The 18753-nt window shown below is 45.9% G+C and overlaps 1 protein-coding gene across 3 annotated transcripts in view; it reads right to left on the bottom strand.

Moving 5' to 3' along the window:
• The window catches only part of LOC138526072 (uncharacterized), a 139859-nt gene extending 122912 nt beyond the window's left edge, over window positions 1-16947 (bottom strand). The window contains exon 1 of one of the 3 annotated variants that reach the window (XM_069636409.1): window positions 16472-16947. In XM_069636409.1, coding sequence (XP_069492510.1) covers window positions 16472-16571 — 100 coding nt within the window. In that variant the 5' untranslated portion in view covers window positions 16572-16947. The remainder of the gene's footprint in view (window positions 1-16471) is intronic. The other 2 variants (XM_069636407.1, XM_069636408.1) reach the window with 2 other exon arrangements.
• Window positions 16948-18753: the final 1806 nt, after the last annotated feature.

Below are 18753 nucleotides of genomic sequence, written 5' to 3'. Positions count from 1 at the left end.
GGAGTAGGATGTTGCAATAATCCAGTTTCGCGCCAATAGTGGATCTAGCAATGTTTAGGCAGTTCTTTCGCAATAGGTGAGGTTTCACTGCATTAATGATCTTTGAGGTGAGGGCTGCTGAGGATGAAAGGGCGCTGACTTGTCTATTCATGGATAGAGTGGAATCCAGATAGACGCCTGGGGTTTTTACTGCAGGTGAGGTAGTGATGACTGTGTCTTCAATGATGAAGGAGCTATAGGAGTTATCTAGTCTTTTTAGGGCTTATTTGGGGCCTACCAACCGTATTTCGTTTTTTTCTCCGTTTAGGCATAGGCCATTGGCTGACATTCAGGCCTGGATGCCGGCATATATGTCTTGGAGGGTGTCGAGGTCTCGTTCGTAGTTGCCTGTCAGTGGGACTAGGATTTGAGCGTCATCAGCATAGTTTGTAAAGGCTATACCGAATTCTTCTAGATCACTGAAGAGAGGGAGGGTAAAGAGATTATAGAGGGTAGGAAAAGTACACGAGCCTTGTGGGACTCCACAATCGATAGGTGAGGGGGTGGCAGATGCATGATCAGAGAAGACTCATTGCTTGACCCTTTAAGAAGGAGGTAACCCAGGTGGTGGCTTCTTGGGAGAAGCGGGCTGTGTCAGTCAGATGTCTGCAGAGGATGTTGTGATCAACCAGATCAAAGGCTGCTCAGAGGTCTAGGAGTAAGAGGAGTGATGTCTTGCCTTTGTCCATAGCCTCAAGTAGTTGGTTCTTGAAGTCAAATAGAGCGGACTCTGTGCCATGGCGAGGGCGGAACCCTGATTGCCTTTTTCCAAGGATGTTGTGTGTTTCTACGTGCAGTCGTGGGCGTGCAATGGTGGATTCCAGTTCACAGAGAATTACAAATAGTTCTTGGCAGCTAGAGGATGCATCAGCAATCCTTTTGATGTAGGAAGACGCTTTGGTGGTGCAAATTGCTTGCTTGCATTTCAAAGAAATGTCTAAGAAGAGGACTTTGTTCGCTGCATTACAGACTTTCTGCTCGTTTTTTGGCAAGGTTTGCATGTAGGTCCATGGTTAACCAGTATTTTTATGGTTACTATTTTCTGTTTTACGTGGTTTGAATGGGGCCAGAGAGTCAACAGCATGAGCTAGCAACGGGTTACAATGGTTCACAAGGGAGTGAAAGTCATGGTGAGGTGGTAGCTGAGTGTTCAGCAAGGGGCGTAGACGATCACTAATTAGGTTGCGGGTGCTGCGTGCTAGAATGGGGGCAAAAATGGGTTCAAGTTTTGGTGCTTTTGTTTGGGATGGGGATGGTTTTAATGTGGTGGTCGGTGGGCAAGGTGTATTGGAGAGAATGGAGATATTGCAATTGTGGTCAAGGACCCAATCTAGGGAACATCCTTGTGAATGGGTGCGGTTGAGAATATGTTGGCTATAGCCTAGGGCAGAATTAGATTTAGCAAGGGTAGAGACATATGTGTCTAGGAGGTCATCAAAGCCGAGGGTAAAGTCTCCCAGGATGGTGACCAGAGTGATGGGTTTGAGGTTGACTGAGGTCATGAGTTGGGCGAGCAGCGAGTTTGGCGGGGATCGATTTACAGTATGATAGCTGGCTGGATGGATGGCCGTAAGATTATTGCAGGGTACTTCCCCTAGATTCTAAAATTGGTGGTGCCATCACTGCTATATAAGGGGGAATGCACTACAACAGGGGACACAGAAAAAGGAGGAACAGACAGACCATCAGGAAGGCTGCTGAAACTTACCACCCGACAGCTGCAACAAGACACCGAGATTGCTGAGAGTGCATCTGGGTGGAGCTGTCTATTCCTAAGAAGGGCTCAATGCTGAATGGGTCCTACGGTGGAGAGCGGGATGCAATCTGAGATTGGAGTGACCAGACCCCTGCCCTATCTTTTCAGAGTGTCCTGAGATGCAACTGGCCTTCCTGAACTTAGAGCGAAGTGGGATGGAGTTCTTCTAAATAAAAGGTGACTCCACCTCCTTTGTTAGAAGTTCCATCGCCTCGGAGTACCCTGGGGAAAACGCAATTGATAGTGCAGCGCCAGCTGTTGGGTCGAGCCAAGATTCAGTGATAGCTAAGATGTCAATATCTTTCGAGATTATAAGATCACGGATGCCAGGAGCGTGTACAGCAATAGATTTGGCATTGATCAAGGTGCACAGGAACAATAACGTTGATGTGGGGCCAAGGTAAGTCGGGTCAGTATTGGAGAAGGCTGTTTGTTGGTGTAAGGGAGGAAGTGTCTCCCAGGCCCCCCCTTCATTCCTAACTTCGCACATGATTTGCTCATTGTGGTTTGCAGCGCACCTATGGCCAAGGTGTGGAGCCACCATTGTATGACCCATGACTGTGCATGGCCTAGGAGCCACAAGACTCCATTTTGTTAGCTACCAACTCCATTTTCTAGTAGGCCGCATGTAAGCGCTGAATGCAGGCCTGCACCGCTCCCCTTCATTCTCCGTGCACAGCCAGCATGCCAACCCCTCCACCTCCTCCCCTCTGCCGTCTCTGCGGCTGTCCTGTTCTCACGGAAGCATTGGGCGCAAACTGTAACTACCTAAACACTGTATCTCTCTATCTCTCTTCTTCCTTTTACATCACTGCCCTGTGTGTGACCGGGCCAGAGCCTGGTCCTGGAAAAAAACATCCGTCTCTGCAAATCTGCCTCTGCACTAGCAGACCCCATCTAAAGAAATATAGACCACAAGCCCCCTAACCCTAAACTTTTTTTGATGTAACAGTTGCATGCCTCTCACCCGTGTGCCACTCTAGTTCACCCCCTATCACTAATCCCATGAGTGATATTGAAATACTGTGTTAGATAAGACACCTGGACCCATGTACCCTTACTTTTATTGCTCAGGTCAAACGTCTAATGAACTATATATATACTGCATGTTGCATGTTGAGATTTATGAATTGTGCTAAGATACGTTTAGTTTAGTTTCTTTATTTATACAGCGTGCCGAACCCTGGAGTAACTGGGCGCCAGAGACTTAGAGCAGGTTACAACAGATTATAGACATACAAGATGATAACAGTAAGTGCAATTGACCGGGTTACATGGTGGTCGAGAGGCAGACACAGGATTAAAGTACATTGATTAGTGTGTCAGACAATGGTAGAGTTTTTGTTGGCGAGCCATGACTTCGTTTTTGCTCTGAAGGTCCAAAAGGATGGTTCTGCTCTATGGTTCAAAGGTATAGCGTTCCATTGTTTGGCGGGTAGGACCGGGAAGCTGGAGCCGCCCGCTTTTCTTAAGTGAATTTGGGGATGTATAGGCAGTGAGAGTAGTGTTTTGGTTGGTCTAGTTGAAGTGTGTTTGTTGAACTTGTCTGCCAAGTATTTGGGGGCGTCATTAGAGAAGCATTTGTGGACGATGACGAGAGATCTAAGGGTAATTCTGTCTCATACAGGGAGCCAATGGGCATCTTGTCTGAAGCTGGAGATGTGCGAATGCCGCGGGATACTCAGAGCCGCTCCGAGGGCATTATTCTGCAGCACCTGTAGTTTGTTCAAATTGCGCTCTGAGGTGGCAAGAAAGAGTATTGCAGTAGTCAATGTTTGAGAGCACTAGCGCTCTGGCTAATGTAATGCAACTGGAAGGCGAAAGGAAGGCTTTGCAGGCATTGATGAGCTTATTTGTGTAAGCTATGGAGGTGGCTGTGGCGTTCACCTGTTTTTTGACAATGGCAATGACAATGGGCAACGCAGCAGGAGTAGTACAGATAACACAAGAAGCCAAGGTCCAAACAGGAAAAGATTCAGAACCAAAATATAGAATGACTGCGATATATAACACTGGGTACATTGTAGATCTGCTCTGGCACACCTCAATTAAGGAACCCCGGGAATTGGAATGGTATGATGAAGTATGGGTAAATCTGGAGGCGCACGGGGGTGTATCTACATGACTTGTACCCCTGATGATTATGCACGGAGAGGCAGAGCCTTAGGGTGGTATGTCGGGCCTGGATGCAAAGAAAGGGAACCCCCTGCATGGGACGAAGCAGTAGCTGAAGAAGCCGAACAGAGACTTTTGGGAGAGTTACAGTATTCGTTACTTAAGTAATGAAAGGGGGAAATGTAAGCGAGGAAGGGTCTCCCAGGCCCCCCTTCATTCCTAACCTCGCACATGATATGCTCATTCCGCGGTTGGCAGCGCACCTCTGGCCAAGGTGTGGGGCCACCATTGAATGACCATGACTGTGCATGGCCTAGGAGCCACAAGACTCAATCTTGTTAACTACCAACTCTATTTTCTAGTAGGCCTCATGTAAGCGCTGAATGCAGGCCTGCACCTCTCCCCTTCATTCTTCGCGGCTGTCCTGTTCTCACGGAAGCATTGGGCGTGAACTGTAATGAGCTAAACACTGTATCTCTCTTCTTCCTTTTACACCACTGCCCAGGAAAAAACCATCCGTATCCACAAATCTGCCCTAGCAGACCCAGTCTAAAGAAATATAGACCACAAGCTCCCTAATCACACACTCCACTGCAGTAATCACACACTCCACTCCAGTTCACCCCCTATTACTAATCCCATGTGTGGCCATATATTCTCCTTGTACTAACAAACAGTAAGAACACTCTTAATACATATAAGGAGATACTTGGTAAATGTGATATTGAAATACTGTGTTAGATAAGACACATGGACCGATGTACCCTTAGTTTTATTGCTCAGGTCAAACGTCTAATCAAATATATATATATATATATATATATATATATATATATATATATATATATTGCATGTTGAGATTTATGAATTGTTCTAAGATATGTGTGGCCAAAAGGGCAAATTTTAAATAGAGTTAATCACAGCGACGTGGACATCACCTGACCCCGCACCCCTCCCAGATGAGCCCAGCTGACCCGCGTGCTCTACGAAGTTACAAGGTGAAACCGACCAATCAAGGAACATCATCCATATGTGCAACATACTGACCAGTCCCTGTTTGTGCAATCAACGTTACTGACTGTACCCCCTATAGCACACGTCATAGATGCCGTGATTTTCTAATATAATGTGTAACTTTTGTGTCTTGGGCAGAGCGCTCTCGGAGTAGCAGAGTCATCTGCGTGCCCTATTTAACTTTATATGAAGTCTTTTCTTTAACCCAGTTGCACTTGGTCCTGGTCTCATTCCCTACTGGGGTGTGTCCATTGGTGTCTTCTATTTGGTTATTTTTCTATAATTGTGGGGAATGCCAGCTTTCATTGGGCAGGGCTGATGACTGAGATACAGTAACCAAGATATAAGTTATGTATTGAGATACCATGGGGTGAGCCTCTGGCCGAGTGAGTGCGGGTGGCAAGGTGGTATAGACGGTCTAAACCTGTGCGTGGCAGTGTGGTAGTCTTGTTGCATGCAGGGTAACCTGCAAGTATTAGCGCTGGTAGGGAGGAGGTCGGCTGAGGTGATGTGGGCAGTGTGGGCACATAGCAGTCTCTCCCGAGTACAGCGAGGAGGGGGTCTGATGCATGCAGGGTGGCCTGCTGGGGATAGCAGTGGTAGGAAAGGCGGCGGTGGTCGGCTGAGGCAAAGTGGGCACAGTGCCGATTATTTCTAAGCGCGTCATACCTGTGATATGCAGGGTGTCCGGCTAGAGATGGCAGAAAAATGCTGGTAATTGTAGCAGAACATTGGTACGAAAGGTGGTGAGCTGTGGCAGGGTGATGTGTGGTGCCAGTGAAAATTACAGTGCAACACAAAGTGCTATGCGGTGATGCCGAGGTGCAAGCTGCAAGTCAGTGCATAGGCTTACCTTTGTAATGCGGAACGCTTGAAGAGCCTGAAGAGATTGTGCGCTGACTCATCTGGCAGGGACTGGCAGAGACGGTCGAAACTGGTCTTGTGTGTTGGTCTTTTTGGTTGGCCAGCTGCGCCTGCCAGTGTCAGCTGGATCGAACCAGCTTGTGGCCAATCAGGTCGCTCTTCGTTCCGGGTGGGCAGGGGAGCAGGAGAGGAACGCTGCTGCTTTTGAGTGTATCAGTAAAGGCAGCAGCCATTTTACTATGTATCAGGGCATACAGCTACTGGTGCATCCAGGGTGCATCCAGGGAAAGCATCAATACCTGGAGAGCTGGATCTACTGTCATCTTGCAGACTGGCAGAGACGGTTGAAACTGGCCTTGTGTGTTGACCTTGGGGTTGGCCAGCTGCAGCTGCCGGGGTCAGCTCGGTTGAACCAGCGTGTGGCCAATCAGGTCGCTCTTCGGTCGGGATGGGCAGGGGAGCCAGAAGATGAACATTGAAGCTGGCGGGTACATCAGTAAAGGTGGTGGCCATCTTACTATGGACCAGGACATACAGCGGACCAGTGCATCCAGGGAAAGCATATATAAATCAGTTCCATGTACACAAATATACTGCTGTGGGACGTCCTTTGGGTCCGTCTCCTGCTCACAATATGTTGAAATTGTATTAATGTCAGGATTGTGGGGGCATGTGGTAATTGCCATTGTGGCCGTAGCCATTAGTGTCAGGCTAAGAAGCTCTGGAGTAACTTTCTGGAATCCCGGACTACATTACCCCGGAGTCTGGGGGCCCGCGCACATTGCCTCATGCAACATCTGAATGGGCTTATATGGCCCACCTCCGCCGGTGCCAGGTGCTGGTGACTGACATTTGGAGGCATGAGCGGAGGCCATCATGGACGAATGTGGTTTATGATGGCAGGCTGCTTTCTCTGAGCTGCAGCAGTGAGCATTTTCCCCTTGCGGGAGAACGCTGGTCCACACTGGCAGGCTGCTTTCCCCGGCCTCCGGCTGTGAGCACTTTTCAGTCCAGGCGCGACAGTAAACATAGCCGGCGCACAGTCAGGTTCAGCTACAGCACTGATTACAGTCCAAATTCAACATAGAGCAACATGGGCCCCGGACGTCTCATGGGGCTCCCTGTAACATCTCTCAGGAACCGATGGTCCCTTTGGCACCGATGGTCTCGCAGATGGGTGTCGGCCATCTTTACTCCCAAGATGGCGACACATGTTGCCTGTTGCAGTACAGTCTCCCGATTCTCTAAGGTCGTGGTGGCTCCGCCCCCTCTGCAGAGCACGGCATATCAACCTGCAGCTACAATGCGCAGATGCGTTGCTACTCTCTTCCAACAACGCTTCATAAGTGCGATAATCTAGGCTTTGGCTTCCTCCTCTGTTCTTCCCATCTAACCACTCTAAGATCTAACTCTGTCTTCTCAATTTCAGACTATTTCAACCCGTGGCTCGAGACGCCGCATCCCGGTCCTCTGTTCTCAGCCTGTTGCCATTTGTCTGCCATTGCAGGCTTGCTTTCCTCGTCGGTTTCAAAAGATACATCTGGTGGGTAGAACAGGATTAGAACCGCAACTCCAAGTGCCCTTTCTCTGTTTACAACTTACTTGACATCTTGATTTGTATCCGCAGCACGGAAACCGCCACCTTTCCTGGCAGGTTTCCTCTCATAGCATTCATCCTCACTTTTCCGCCGACAGGTCTGCCTCCGTTACCCTTCCCGGTACGTTCCCAATTCCGTCTCTATCACTTCTCTTCCTGTCCTCATATCTTGACCTTTGTTTGTTATATTAGCAACATTTACCAAGACGCCGCCCTCCAGAACATAGACGCGGCTTATAATTTCAGATCTCTCTGATAGTACATTTATTTAGATCATCCTTCACCTTTAAATGTCCCTTATCCTTCTTCTGGTTAACCTGTTTATCCTTTGTACACCTTGTTAGACATGCTTCCTGGAGCATCCCCAAGGAATATGCATTGCTGATCACCCTTCCAGAAGTAGACGTTCATCGGATCCAACAGAGTTTTCTTCCCCAGAGGGTTTCCCTGGGACTGCTCTCCCTTTTTGGCTATATTAGTCGTTGAAGGAGAGAGGAGACTCAGGGGGATTCTTACAACCATCACTACGCTTCGTACCTATTCGAGACCAGGGCATGTTCAGGGGAATCCGTCTGCTGGTGAGTACTAAGTATATGGTATACACATGTTTTTGAATTCAGAATAATTCACATTAGTCTATGACACTCCCAGGCTTCAGTTAAGTAAAGAATGAAAGAACTGCAAATGTATAGGATCACGTGTGAAGTTTAACATGTGGATGTTCAAGTTTGGAAGGCACATACTGGACGTTTGACTGAAACTTCACATGGTTTGTCACTGTGCTCATATTTGGTTCCCTTCATTTCATGACATCACCCATGCTTATCACTTCATGAGTATTAGGTTATTTTCATGATTCATCTATGAATTCATGTTACGTTCTATGTTTGTGCCATTATGCTTTTCATGAGTTTGAAAGAGGTCTTCTTAGATGGCTGGCGTTTCAAGCTCCTCGTGTACTCAGGTTAGGTATCACACATTTGTGGGATGTAGTCTGTGTGTGGAACAGGTTGTAGCTAAAAGAGGATTAGGTTGCTCAGAAACTGTGCAGGGGAGTGTGAGTAGTCACAATTAAGTGTGGCTCCAGAGTATTTCCCTAAGGTCCCCCATCCTATCTGTTATGGAGAATTCTCCAGAATGGCTAATTTCTCTTACCTACTGAGTCCCTCAGCAGCTTGGCTGGATTTCTAGGATTTATTTTTTTCACCTGGTAAGAGTGTGAGCCTTTTTTCCCACTCTTATATGTGTTTTGCTGTGTGTGTTTAACATGTTCTTGTGTTCCTAGACTGTGGAGCTTCACCTACTCCATAGGCATCATCTTTTTACTGTGTGTTACACAGCACCTTCAGTGCAGTGACACAGGGTTGTCTTTTCAGACTTCCCAACTCCGACTCCATTTTCTGGGACTGACTACTGTCTCCCTGAACATGTAAAGTTGCCATTGACTTTATTAGTCTTTTTAAAACTCACAGACCCAGTACAAATTATCTTACATAGTGTTCTGGAAAAGGGTTAATATTTATCCCTTTTTGTCCGTTTCTCATGGAACATTGTTTCGTTCTCTTTTCATTAAGATTTGGCTGGTGGCAGTGGTAAATACCCTATTTTTTCTACCACGGTTATTTTAAATGGCCTTGGTATTGTTTTAGGCTATCTTAGTAGCCTTGAACTTAAAACCGCTGGACCATATACTTTTTTATACAGTTACGGCTGGGTTTATTCGCCATTTCTTTTTGTAACAGTCTTTGTGTTTTACTCTGCGCGCCAAACCAGGTTTGATTCCTTTGTTCGCCGACCTTTGGCGGGCTTCTGCACAGAAGCCCTCCTTAGGCGCCTAAATGTCAGAGGGGGACAGGTTGTGAGGGAGGGGTTTGCGACTCCCTGCAGAGTCTCCTTGGAGACCCATCTCGCACTCTGGTATGATTGGCTTTGGTGACTGACCCGGCGAGACAGCCACTCTGCTGTGTGATTGACAGCCAGGCTGTGTGAAGCGAAGAACACTGCATAAAAAGCAGGTCCCTGGGACTGAGAAGGCAGAGTCGCCACTGGATCGAGAGAACCGGAGAGAAGCTGACAGAAAAGGACCTCTCCCACGACTGAATGTCCCGGTGAAGCCCTGCTGCAGGTCAGAATCTCCAAACTTCGACAACAGGGAAGATCTGCAAGGAATCTTCTCCCCTTGTGCTGGTGAGAACAACCAGTTCGCCAAACTGCAAGCCAGGCCTCCCTCCTCTGGTCGAATTTGCTGTGCACAGCTACAGTGAACCGGATAGCCAGGAGGAACGGACCATGCTTGGATTTTAAAGGAGCACACCTTTTATTTGTCGCTTTGCTCTGCTGCTGGTTTCTTCCCTGAGCATTGCAGGACCCTCCAGTCTTCCTCCTTCTTGTCAGTCCGACAGTCGCTTCAGGAACCGTGAGCCTGCAGGACCTGCCAGGAACGGTTCCCTCAGCTACAGCATTCTTCTGCTCTAAAGGTACTGTGCTAGCCCGGTTGTTCGTTTCGTCCAGCCACGGTGGAAGTGTCTGAAATCTTTCGCCAATCCGAGGGCTTGTCCTTCTCTATTTTGTAAAGTAACTTTTCATCCAACCACTTCGTTCTGAACTCTTGGCAAAGACTTAACCGCAAACTACCCTGAACTGTGTGATCCTCTGCAAAGACTTTGGTCCATTGACTGTGGCCCTGGCCTCTTGATTTGATGTCCTCACTGTAGTTCCTTTTTCTAGATTGCCCTGCTTACTTACTCGGTGCTGCTCAACTTCTGTCTAACTTTGTCTTTCCCTCCCTTTTTATTACTGGAGTGCCATTTTGCTCACACTTCATTTTGAGCCTAACTTGTCGAGAATCTATTCGGTGTGGTGTAGTGTATTAGGGTTGTGATTTTTCAACTGCTTCATAATAGTGAAATGTTTAATAACTGATGTGTAAATAAATGTATATTCTTTTACTCAGAAACCTTGAGTCAGTGTTTGTTTGAATCATAGTAATTGCTGTCCTTTGTGTAACTATTGATACTGCTCACTTTACTCTTGAGATAAGTCTGGCTGCTCAGCCATCGCTACCACTTTACTGTGTAGTACAGGCTTGTACCAAAGGTGAATTTGTACTATCACTTGTAGACCTAAATGTGTGTGGTGTTCCCAAAGGGTACTGCATAGAATTCTGCCTAACACTATCCAATTACGTTACCCTATGTTAGGGAGAATTCTCTGTTTAGGCTGAATTTCCTAACCTAGTGAGTCCCCCAGCAGCTTTGCTGGATTTTTGAGGTTTATTTTTTTCTCCTGCCAAGAGTGAGACTCTTTTACCCTCCCTCTTGGACATGATTTGAGTGTGTTTCTTTGAATCTAGATGTGTTTAATAGGCTATGGGGTCTTTTACTCCATAGGGCTTCATGTGTTTTTGTGATGTGTGTTACACAGCACCCTCAGTGCAGTAACACAGGGGTGTCATAGTGACCCCCCAGTATACACTCCATACCCTGGTACTGACTACTGTCTCCCAGGGCATGTAAAGTCACCATTGACTTTACTAGTCTTAAATTCTGAACAGAACCAGTACAAACCATCATATTGTGGATGTACTGGCTGGGGCAATTCAATTGCCCCGGGGTCTGTTAGTCGAGGGGGCACGTCTCCGTCCCCCCTGACCGAGTTTTGGCTGGTGGCAGTGGATACTACTTTTTATATTCAACCGCGAATATTTTTCTATGGGATTTCCCATTGTTTTAGGCTACTACCTTTATTTAATTATTTACGGTAGCCTCCAACATACCGCAGGTTTATTTAATTAATATTAATTCTCCGGTTGGTATTTTTTGCCAAAACTTGATTCTAAAATGGCGTTTGTGTTCTCTTTTGTGACTCCAACCCAAGTCGAGCCCTTTGTTCCACTTTTTGGCGGGCTTCTCCACAGAAGCCCTCCAAAGTGGTGCCACTCTGTCTGGGGTACTTAGGAGGGGTGGAGGGGGATTTAGGCACCCTGGACTGAGTTGCCCAGGCAACTCAAGTCGCACTCCGTCCTGATTGGCCCATGTGGTGAGCAGCATGTTTGAGTGACAGCTAGGCTGAGTGAATGGGGGTTTTCTGCATAAAAGCAGGGCTTTGGGGACTGGAACTTCAGAAGTCGCCACAGGACCTAAGAATCCGACGAGGGAGAAGCTGAGCCGACCTGCCACGACAACACCACCGGTGGAGCCCTGCTGGACCGTCTCACCACTTTTCCCAATGACAGAGGAGATCTCCCGCCAGAGAGTCTTCTTCCTTTGACTGGTGGGGATAACCAGTTTCACCGTCTTTTCGCCTTCCCGACGTACCTCGTGGCCGCCTTGCCTGTGCCAAGCACCCCGGCAACCGGGATACCTCGTTTTACCACGACCGCAAAACAAAAAGATACCACCTTTAACCGGAAAACTCTGCGGCTGGTTTCTTCCCTGGCAGTGCAACGACCTTCATCTTTCCTCCCAGTCGAGATCTTCTCTTCCCCTGGACGACGACGCGATTTGCACCCACTGCCAGGAACAACTGCCACCGCTGGAGGATCCTTCCCACTTAAGGTACTGTGTCCCGCCTGGCTTCCCTTGCTACCGACTGTACGGGGTAGATTTAGCCCCCGGCTTTCGAACCTGGGTTAGCCTGGGACACCCTGGCTAAACTTTCCTAAGCCTCTCTAAACTCTTTTTGAACTCTCTGCAAGACTTTCTAAGCCTAGTGTAACTGTGTGATCTTGGGCGCATTTGTGCTCTGCTCTCTCTAAGAGTGGGCCCAGCCTTTGCACTTTGGCTCACCAGTGACTTTTGCTCTTCTGCCTTGCTAAGTGTTCCTGAATCTTAGAGTGGTGTAGCTTTCCATATTCTGTCTTTTCCCCTCCCTTTTTCACAAACTTATTGAAGTGCCATCTAGTTAAGCACTCACCTCTATATGAAAATAAGTGGTGTTTTACTGAGACTTATCTGATAAGGAAAAAGGGGTGTATATATTACAATAGTAACTGTGTTTAGAATATTTTACAAGAGTGCTGGAGTGTTTCAAACAGTGTGTTTTTAAATAAATAATTATATACTTTGATACCAAAGCTCTGGTCAGTGTTTGCTTGTATTATTGTGTCTGAGTGCCTATTGTGTATACTTTGCATACTGCCCAACTCTTCTTGAGAGAAGTCTGACTGCTCAGCGACAGCTACCTGGTAAATCTGGGTGGTACAGACTGCTACCAAGTGGGTTTACTGCTAACACCTGTAGTCCTAAATCTTTTGCAGTGTTCCCTAAGGGAACTGCACAGGTTTCTGCCTAACACCCTAACACTCTTTCCGGTTCCCCCTAAAACACCCCTAGCTATCCACAACCTCTCCCTAATCCCCCCGCCCCGTTTGGCTGCCTCGTGGTCACCTATGATTCTATAATCAGGCACCCGTGCCAACCAAGATCGCAGGGATTGCTCCTATTTGGTTTCTGTGGTTCAGGGAGCGGGTGAGTCAATATCCCTCCCTGGGTTGTGACAGTTGTAATTTTTTAGTTTAAAAAGATAATTAAACCATCACATTTTTGTATCTCTTAGTTTTCTCAATGTTACGTATACAGATAATCTGTCTTTATTCTACTGGCTTCTCCCTCCAAATCAAACAGTCTTATCCAGCCCTACAGATAAGGGGTGTGTCAGCCACTTTTACTCCCTACAAATAGGCAAATACTCTAAAAAAATAGGGAGTAAAAATACTCCCAACAAAAAGAAAAAAAATCTGAAACAGACATGTGGAACCTTGTGCCCTTGCCTTTACCAAGACAGAACCATAGATCTGTTTTGGACAAGTGGTGCGTGGGGTACCACAGAAAGAAATTAGTATTATTACTGCCTGATTGGAAGTAGTAAACAAGTATATTTTTAATGGGCATAAATAACTGGGTGCAAAGAAATCATTATTATAAAACATTTCCATTTTCTAATAAAAACATATTTTTAGGAGTTGGACTTACATTTTTACTCCCTAAAAAATCATTTTACTCCCAACTTTCAAAAATAGGGAGTAAAATGCTTGCAGTTCCAAATCTTATCTGGAGCACTGGTCCCATCATGATTTCACCCATGTAAGGACACCAGTTGTTGCGTAAACTGTTTGATTTGGAGTGTGAATCAAGCCAAAGAATCTGCATAGGGCTTTAAATTGGGGCATTTTTAATAGTGGAAGGAGTGGCTTTAGCTCAGCAAGTGAAGGAGGTAGGTTTGGTCCGATTGACAAAACCATGAAGAAGGGGTCTAGACTTACCACAGCTTATTGTCAGGGAGTAGATTATTGAGGGCTATTACGCAGTGATATTTTTGTGCATGTAAATGTGCTGTCGTTTTGCTCAGAGAGCTCATTCACCACCTTAGTTTTTCAATTAATTACTGTACAGTTAAAGGTTTTTAATTAACAGCACTTTAAAATTGACTTTACAAGGCTCTTGAGAATGCAGGTAGACTTGACGAATGGGTGTTTCTAACTGGCCCCTCAATCTCTTCTGGGCTCCTTCACCCTAACCCATGCTTCTCTACCACCGAAGGGTAGCAAGAATCCTGGATATTGGTGACCCTACTATAAAATCTTCCCTATTTACGATGGGGGGCCCCACAGTCTAAGGCCTGGTTTAACTTACTCCCTAAGAGGCATTCTAAGGGTGTTCTGCGTTAAAGAATACCACAACAATTGTCACTGTGATGCTCTGAATGGTACCTGTATTTTGTCAAAAGAAAATCCCTTTTCTCCCTCATTCCTTTCCCTGATCTTACAGCTGCACACTCACTATTTACTAGTTCTCCTCCCACTCCCTTTCTCATCTTCCCTTTCTTCTATCTCACGGTCTCCTCTGTCTCCGCCTGACTCCCTCGGTTCTTTTCACTCCCTCCCTTTCTCTTCCTTCTCTCCTCTTGTGTTCCTCTGGTCTGCCCATACTTCTCTCCTTTATATCTCCATCACTTCCCAATCCACTGACTACTTCCCCCTACCTCCAACATCCTCTTCTACAACTCCTTCCTCTCTCACATCTCTCTCTGTACCACTCCCATGCTCTGCACTCTCATCCTATGCCCATGTTCCCTTCTGCACTACCACACTCTCACAATCACAGCTACACTTGTTCCACTTGGAACCCTTCTCCCAGATGCAATACCTCACCTTCACCTTTATTCAACTCCTCCACAGACTCTACAGCACTCTGCTACACCTAATGTACTTCACATGGTCTCTCGGTCCACCTCCACACCTCCTGACCTCACCAGAGCACCATTCCCTCTGCCTTTCTTCTATGGGAATTGAATAACTGTAACTTCCTGCTTCTGTTCTTCTCTCCGCCCCAGCTGACTCTGAGGCCCAATCTATACAGGTCTTCACCCCTGGGGCTGGGTCATCGTAGCGAGTGCTAAATAAACCCCTCTAAGCCTGCTCCTCTTTCGAGTGTGCAGAATTTTGAACTGCTATTTTCTTTGCTGGCTGTAGAAACATTGTCCTGCATGCTCTAAGCTGTGGTGAGTAATGATTCCCTCATTTAAAATGCACTTGAGTGCCAGAATCTATATGGGTGCCGTCTGCTTTCTCCAGCGGTCTGCTGTGCTCTCCAAGTACTGCATGGCATGATGGTCCTTTTAGTTCTGAAATAAAGCAAAGAGAATTCTGGCCAGAATTGAGGGTGCAAGGCATTGTGTGATCAACAGTGGTACCAGAAAAAAACAAAGCACAAATTGGGAGTTTTGCGGTCTTGGGCCCTCCTCAACACCCTCACTCCATCTCTGAGGTAGGATTGGCTTTGTCATAAGCCCTGGTAGGCCTTCTATCCCAGGTCGGGAAGGGCCCTCCTCCCCCTGATATGGACATGCACCTAACCATGTCCCATTGCACATGATCTAAAGTGGTGGTCAGGCTAAAATACACTGACAGAATAGCAGTAATAATCTAAAGAGTCTTTCATATTTGTGCAGACCACTTCCTCCTACTCTTTTGAGCTGCAAAGACGAGAGTACAACACACTCAGTTTTAGCACTACGTATCAAACTTGCCAACTTGACTTTAAAAATCAATGTGTCTCTCCCTCACTCCTCCCACATCCACCAAAGTGAAGCGAGAATGAAACCGCCTAATATCCCCAAAATGCAGAAAATTGAATGAATATGCTTGGAAGTGCGATCTGCAAACTTGTTTTTGTCGTTTTAAAGACTTTGGTAAAAAAAAAAGTTATCCTGTTTGCCTCAGCATAGCTAAGTATTTAATTCTGATGTCCCGGTCATACATATAATTTAAAAATAAAGCCATACTCTTTGATAGAGCAAGTTTTAGTTACAGCTGAACATGCAGTGTTGTATTAATTGAATGTATCTGTCTGGTATATTTGACAGTTAACAAATACAAACTTGTATGGTGTGTGTGTGCAATATAGATCTGTTAAAACATACCACACCCTTGTACAAAGCTAGAGGACAGTACAAGCGGGTGATCTGCCTCTGCCCACTTTGGTCACCGTCCTGCTTCTGCTGCATTTATTGTTTAGCACATTTTCAACTTTAGCCATGCAACCACAGTAGCAAAGAGATACGTTTGTGTGTAAATTATCTCCGAGCAGAAGCTGTGGTTTAAAAGCTGTTCAACACCTTTTATGATGTGCAACAGTTAAATCGAAGAATCAGTTTCAAAATAGTCTTTGCACAGCAAAATGCCAATAGTAGATATTTCACTCATAGCTTTGCCATGTGGTTGTGTGGGAAAGAGCCCTGCCTGGAACTTGCCAGACTGTGCTCAAGACTTGGCCTCTGCATTTAAGCAGGAACATCTCATTTGATTTATTGTTTCTCGTGTTGAAGATTCATTTTCTGTAAAGCAAACTTGCATGTTCTTCAATTAGGAAATATCTTTTTTTGTTTGTACATATCGCCCCATTACCAGAGCTTCTCAGTTCGCACCCTACATCGTGACCTTGTAACATATTTTTAAAATTATAACATGTTATTATACATATTCCTACGTGTGCTTGCTCGCAATAAATCATGCTTTATATTAATGTCAAATTATCATGACACACGTTCTTGAGATTAGAAAAAGTAGAGAGAAATGGTCCGCTTACCCCTTTCACTGCCCCGCTCTGGTTTCAGATCCACGATCCACGGCCACCAAGTCCCAGTTGTTACTAGCCTTCTTGGCTCCCCTGAGGGAGAAGACATCATGACCACACGCGATTGGTAGAAGTGGTCTGTGACATCACAGTCATGTGACTGGGATGCTAAGGAGGCAGCTCAGGAGAGGAAAACTAAGCTACATGAACATCATAGGCGGGGGTGGGGGCAGTTTGTTCAAGCCTATATGCCAGCGCCCGTACCATTTGCCTGTGATTTCACAAGTTTCGCTCACCTCGCCCAGGAAATTGCCAACATTTGTGGTTCATAAGAGGCAGCGGACATCTCAACCTAACGGGATCGGCGGGAGACAGCTGTACAATCAAATTCACACGGCTGGGATTCCGGCGATGGGAAAATTCCACTTTCCCTGAATATCTTGCTCCTCCCGTAATTTGCGCATGCGCAGATCAGGAATAACACACGGACACGGAGCGTAATTTTGCATCCGAGCGAGATGCCTGTGGTACGCATGCTCTGGGAATGAGCGTCATTAAATCCCTGCTCCTACTTCCCCAATCCGGTTGCGTTGGCAAAAAAAGCCATGTGTGAGGTGCGGCTGGAGTGCAGCAGCACTGTCATTCAATATTCTAGAACCTTTATTTTTTATTCTTTTAGCATTTTTTTGCGACGTAAATATTAGGCAAACTTAGATACCAGGGGACAACTGCTTAAATCATTGTTTTTCTGGTTGGAACTGAGGTATTTTTTTTAATTTGAAACTACTGACTGCTATATCCAGGAACGGTGTCATGGCCTACCAAGTTGAAGGGAGCAAGTTTGTAACAGCAATAAGCAATATTGAATATATTCCTTTCAATATTATTTTCGTTCTTTGGCTTTATTTATTTAATTGTTTTTTTTATAACACGCCTTATACTATACCTGAGTTTAGTTTCTAAGCGCAGATCCGGGATTCAAACCTCTGTTGCTCTGTGTGGTCTTGCTTCCAAAACCTGCATGTTACCAGTGCTACCCTCCGTTTTAAATGTGTGGCTTGCATCATACTTCTCAACGCATATTCTTTGGTGGGTGTTGCCTGCCTTGCAATCAGCCAAGTCCCCTAGTCGGCCATACACTTCAATGAACCCTCACCCGCCAAAAAACGAAATCGGGTTTGCACCTGCCCTCGCGATACTTATGCTTGAGAGTTATGTTGTATGCAGCACTCTCCTTACAAGCTGTGTTTGCTGGAGGCCTTCCGGCCCTTACTTTCCTCAGGGTATACAAAAGTGTTAACACCTTGTTGCCTATTCATACCGGTTCCTCCACTTGCTGACAAAGAGGAAGTTATAGCTTTTCAGTAGGCATTTAGTGTTTCAGCTCGCTGCTGGGTGGCCATCTCATGATAATCGGTGGCTGTTAAGCCCTGGCTGTATTTGTTGTCTCCATTATAATGCATACCTACCAATCCTACTGATTTAGGTGAAAAGCAGCAGTGAGTTTGAGGGATGCCAGGTGTCTGAAGCGCTAGGGCTAATGAGTTTGTGAAGAGTGTTTTTCAAGCTAACGAAAACAGCTGCTGCACCGTAGTGAAACTAGTAGGTACCTCAAGCCTACTTACACGTAATACAGAGTAAAAGAGATAGTTCCACTGATTTGATTCGCTGCTTGTATGAAAATTAGGGAAAACACCCGATTGCATTGCAGTGTTGCTAAAAATAATGTACTGACTGGAGCAATATTGGTTATCATGAAATCTTGTATTGTATTGTATTCCTCTACAAAAGACTAGAACAAGTCTGCCGACACGTGTTTCGACCTAAACAAGGTCTTTCTCAAGGCAAGCTTAAACATTACATGGACAGCACAAAGAAAATGCCCACATTGCATGACATTTTTCAGAAATACATATGCAAAAAAAAGGTCAATATATGAGCAAATATCAGCAATACATTGTCACAAGAAGTCAAACAAAAGGTGAAGTATGTTTTGTCAACGATTGAAAGTAATCAAAGGGGCAAAGTCCAGGGAAAACTTCAAATGGATTTTCGAACCAAAACATATAAAACACAATACATTACCATAGGTGAGGTGACAAGCAAATACATACGACCAGGGCCCAATCATGATAGCGCCATGAGATGAAACCAAAGTAAAAACAAAAGAAGTAAACAAACGGGGTCATGAGCCCCATTAAAGATTCACAACATTGCTCACACTCATGTGCACATTATAATGCCTGCAAGGCTGTGTGCCTAGCATGGTGAACAAGATTGCTAGATGACATCTG

Source organism: Ambystoma mexicanum, chromosome 7p (genome assembly GCF_040938575.1).
Source record: "Ambystoma mexicanum isolate Mex_15411 chromosome 7p, UKY_AmexF1_1, whole genome shotgun sequence".
NCBI lineage: Eukaryota > Metazoa > Chordata > Amphibia > Caudata > Ambystomatidae > Ambystoma > Ambystoma mexicanum.
Note: the sequence above shows the minus strand (reverse complement) of the source record. Positions and strands in the feature narration are given on the sequence as shown.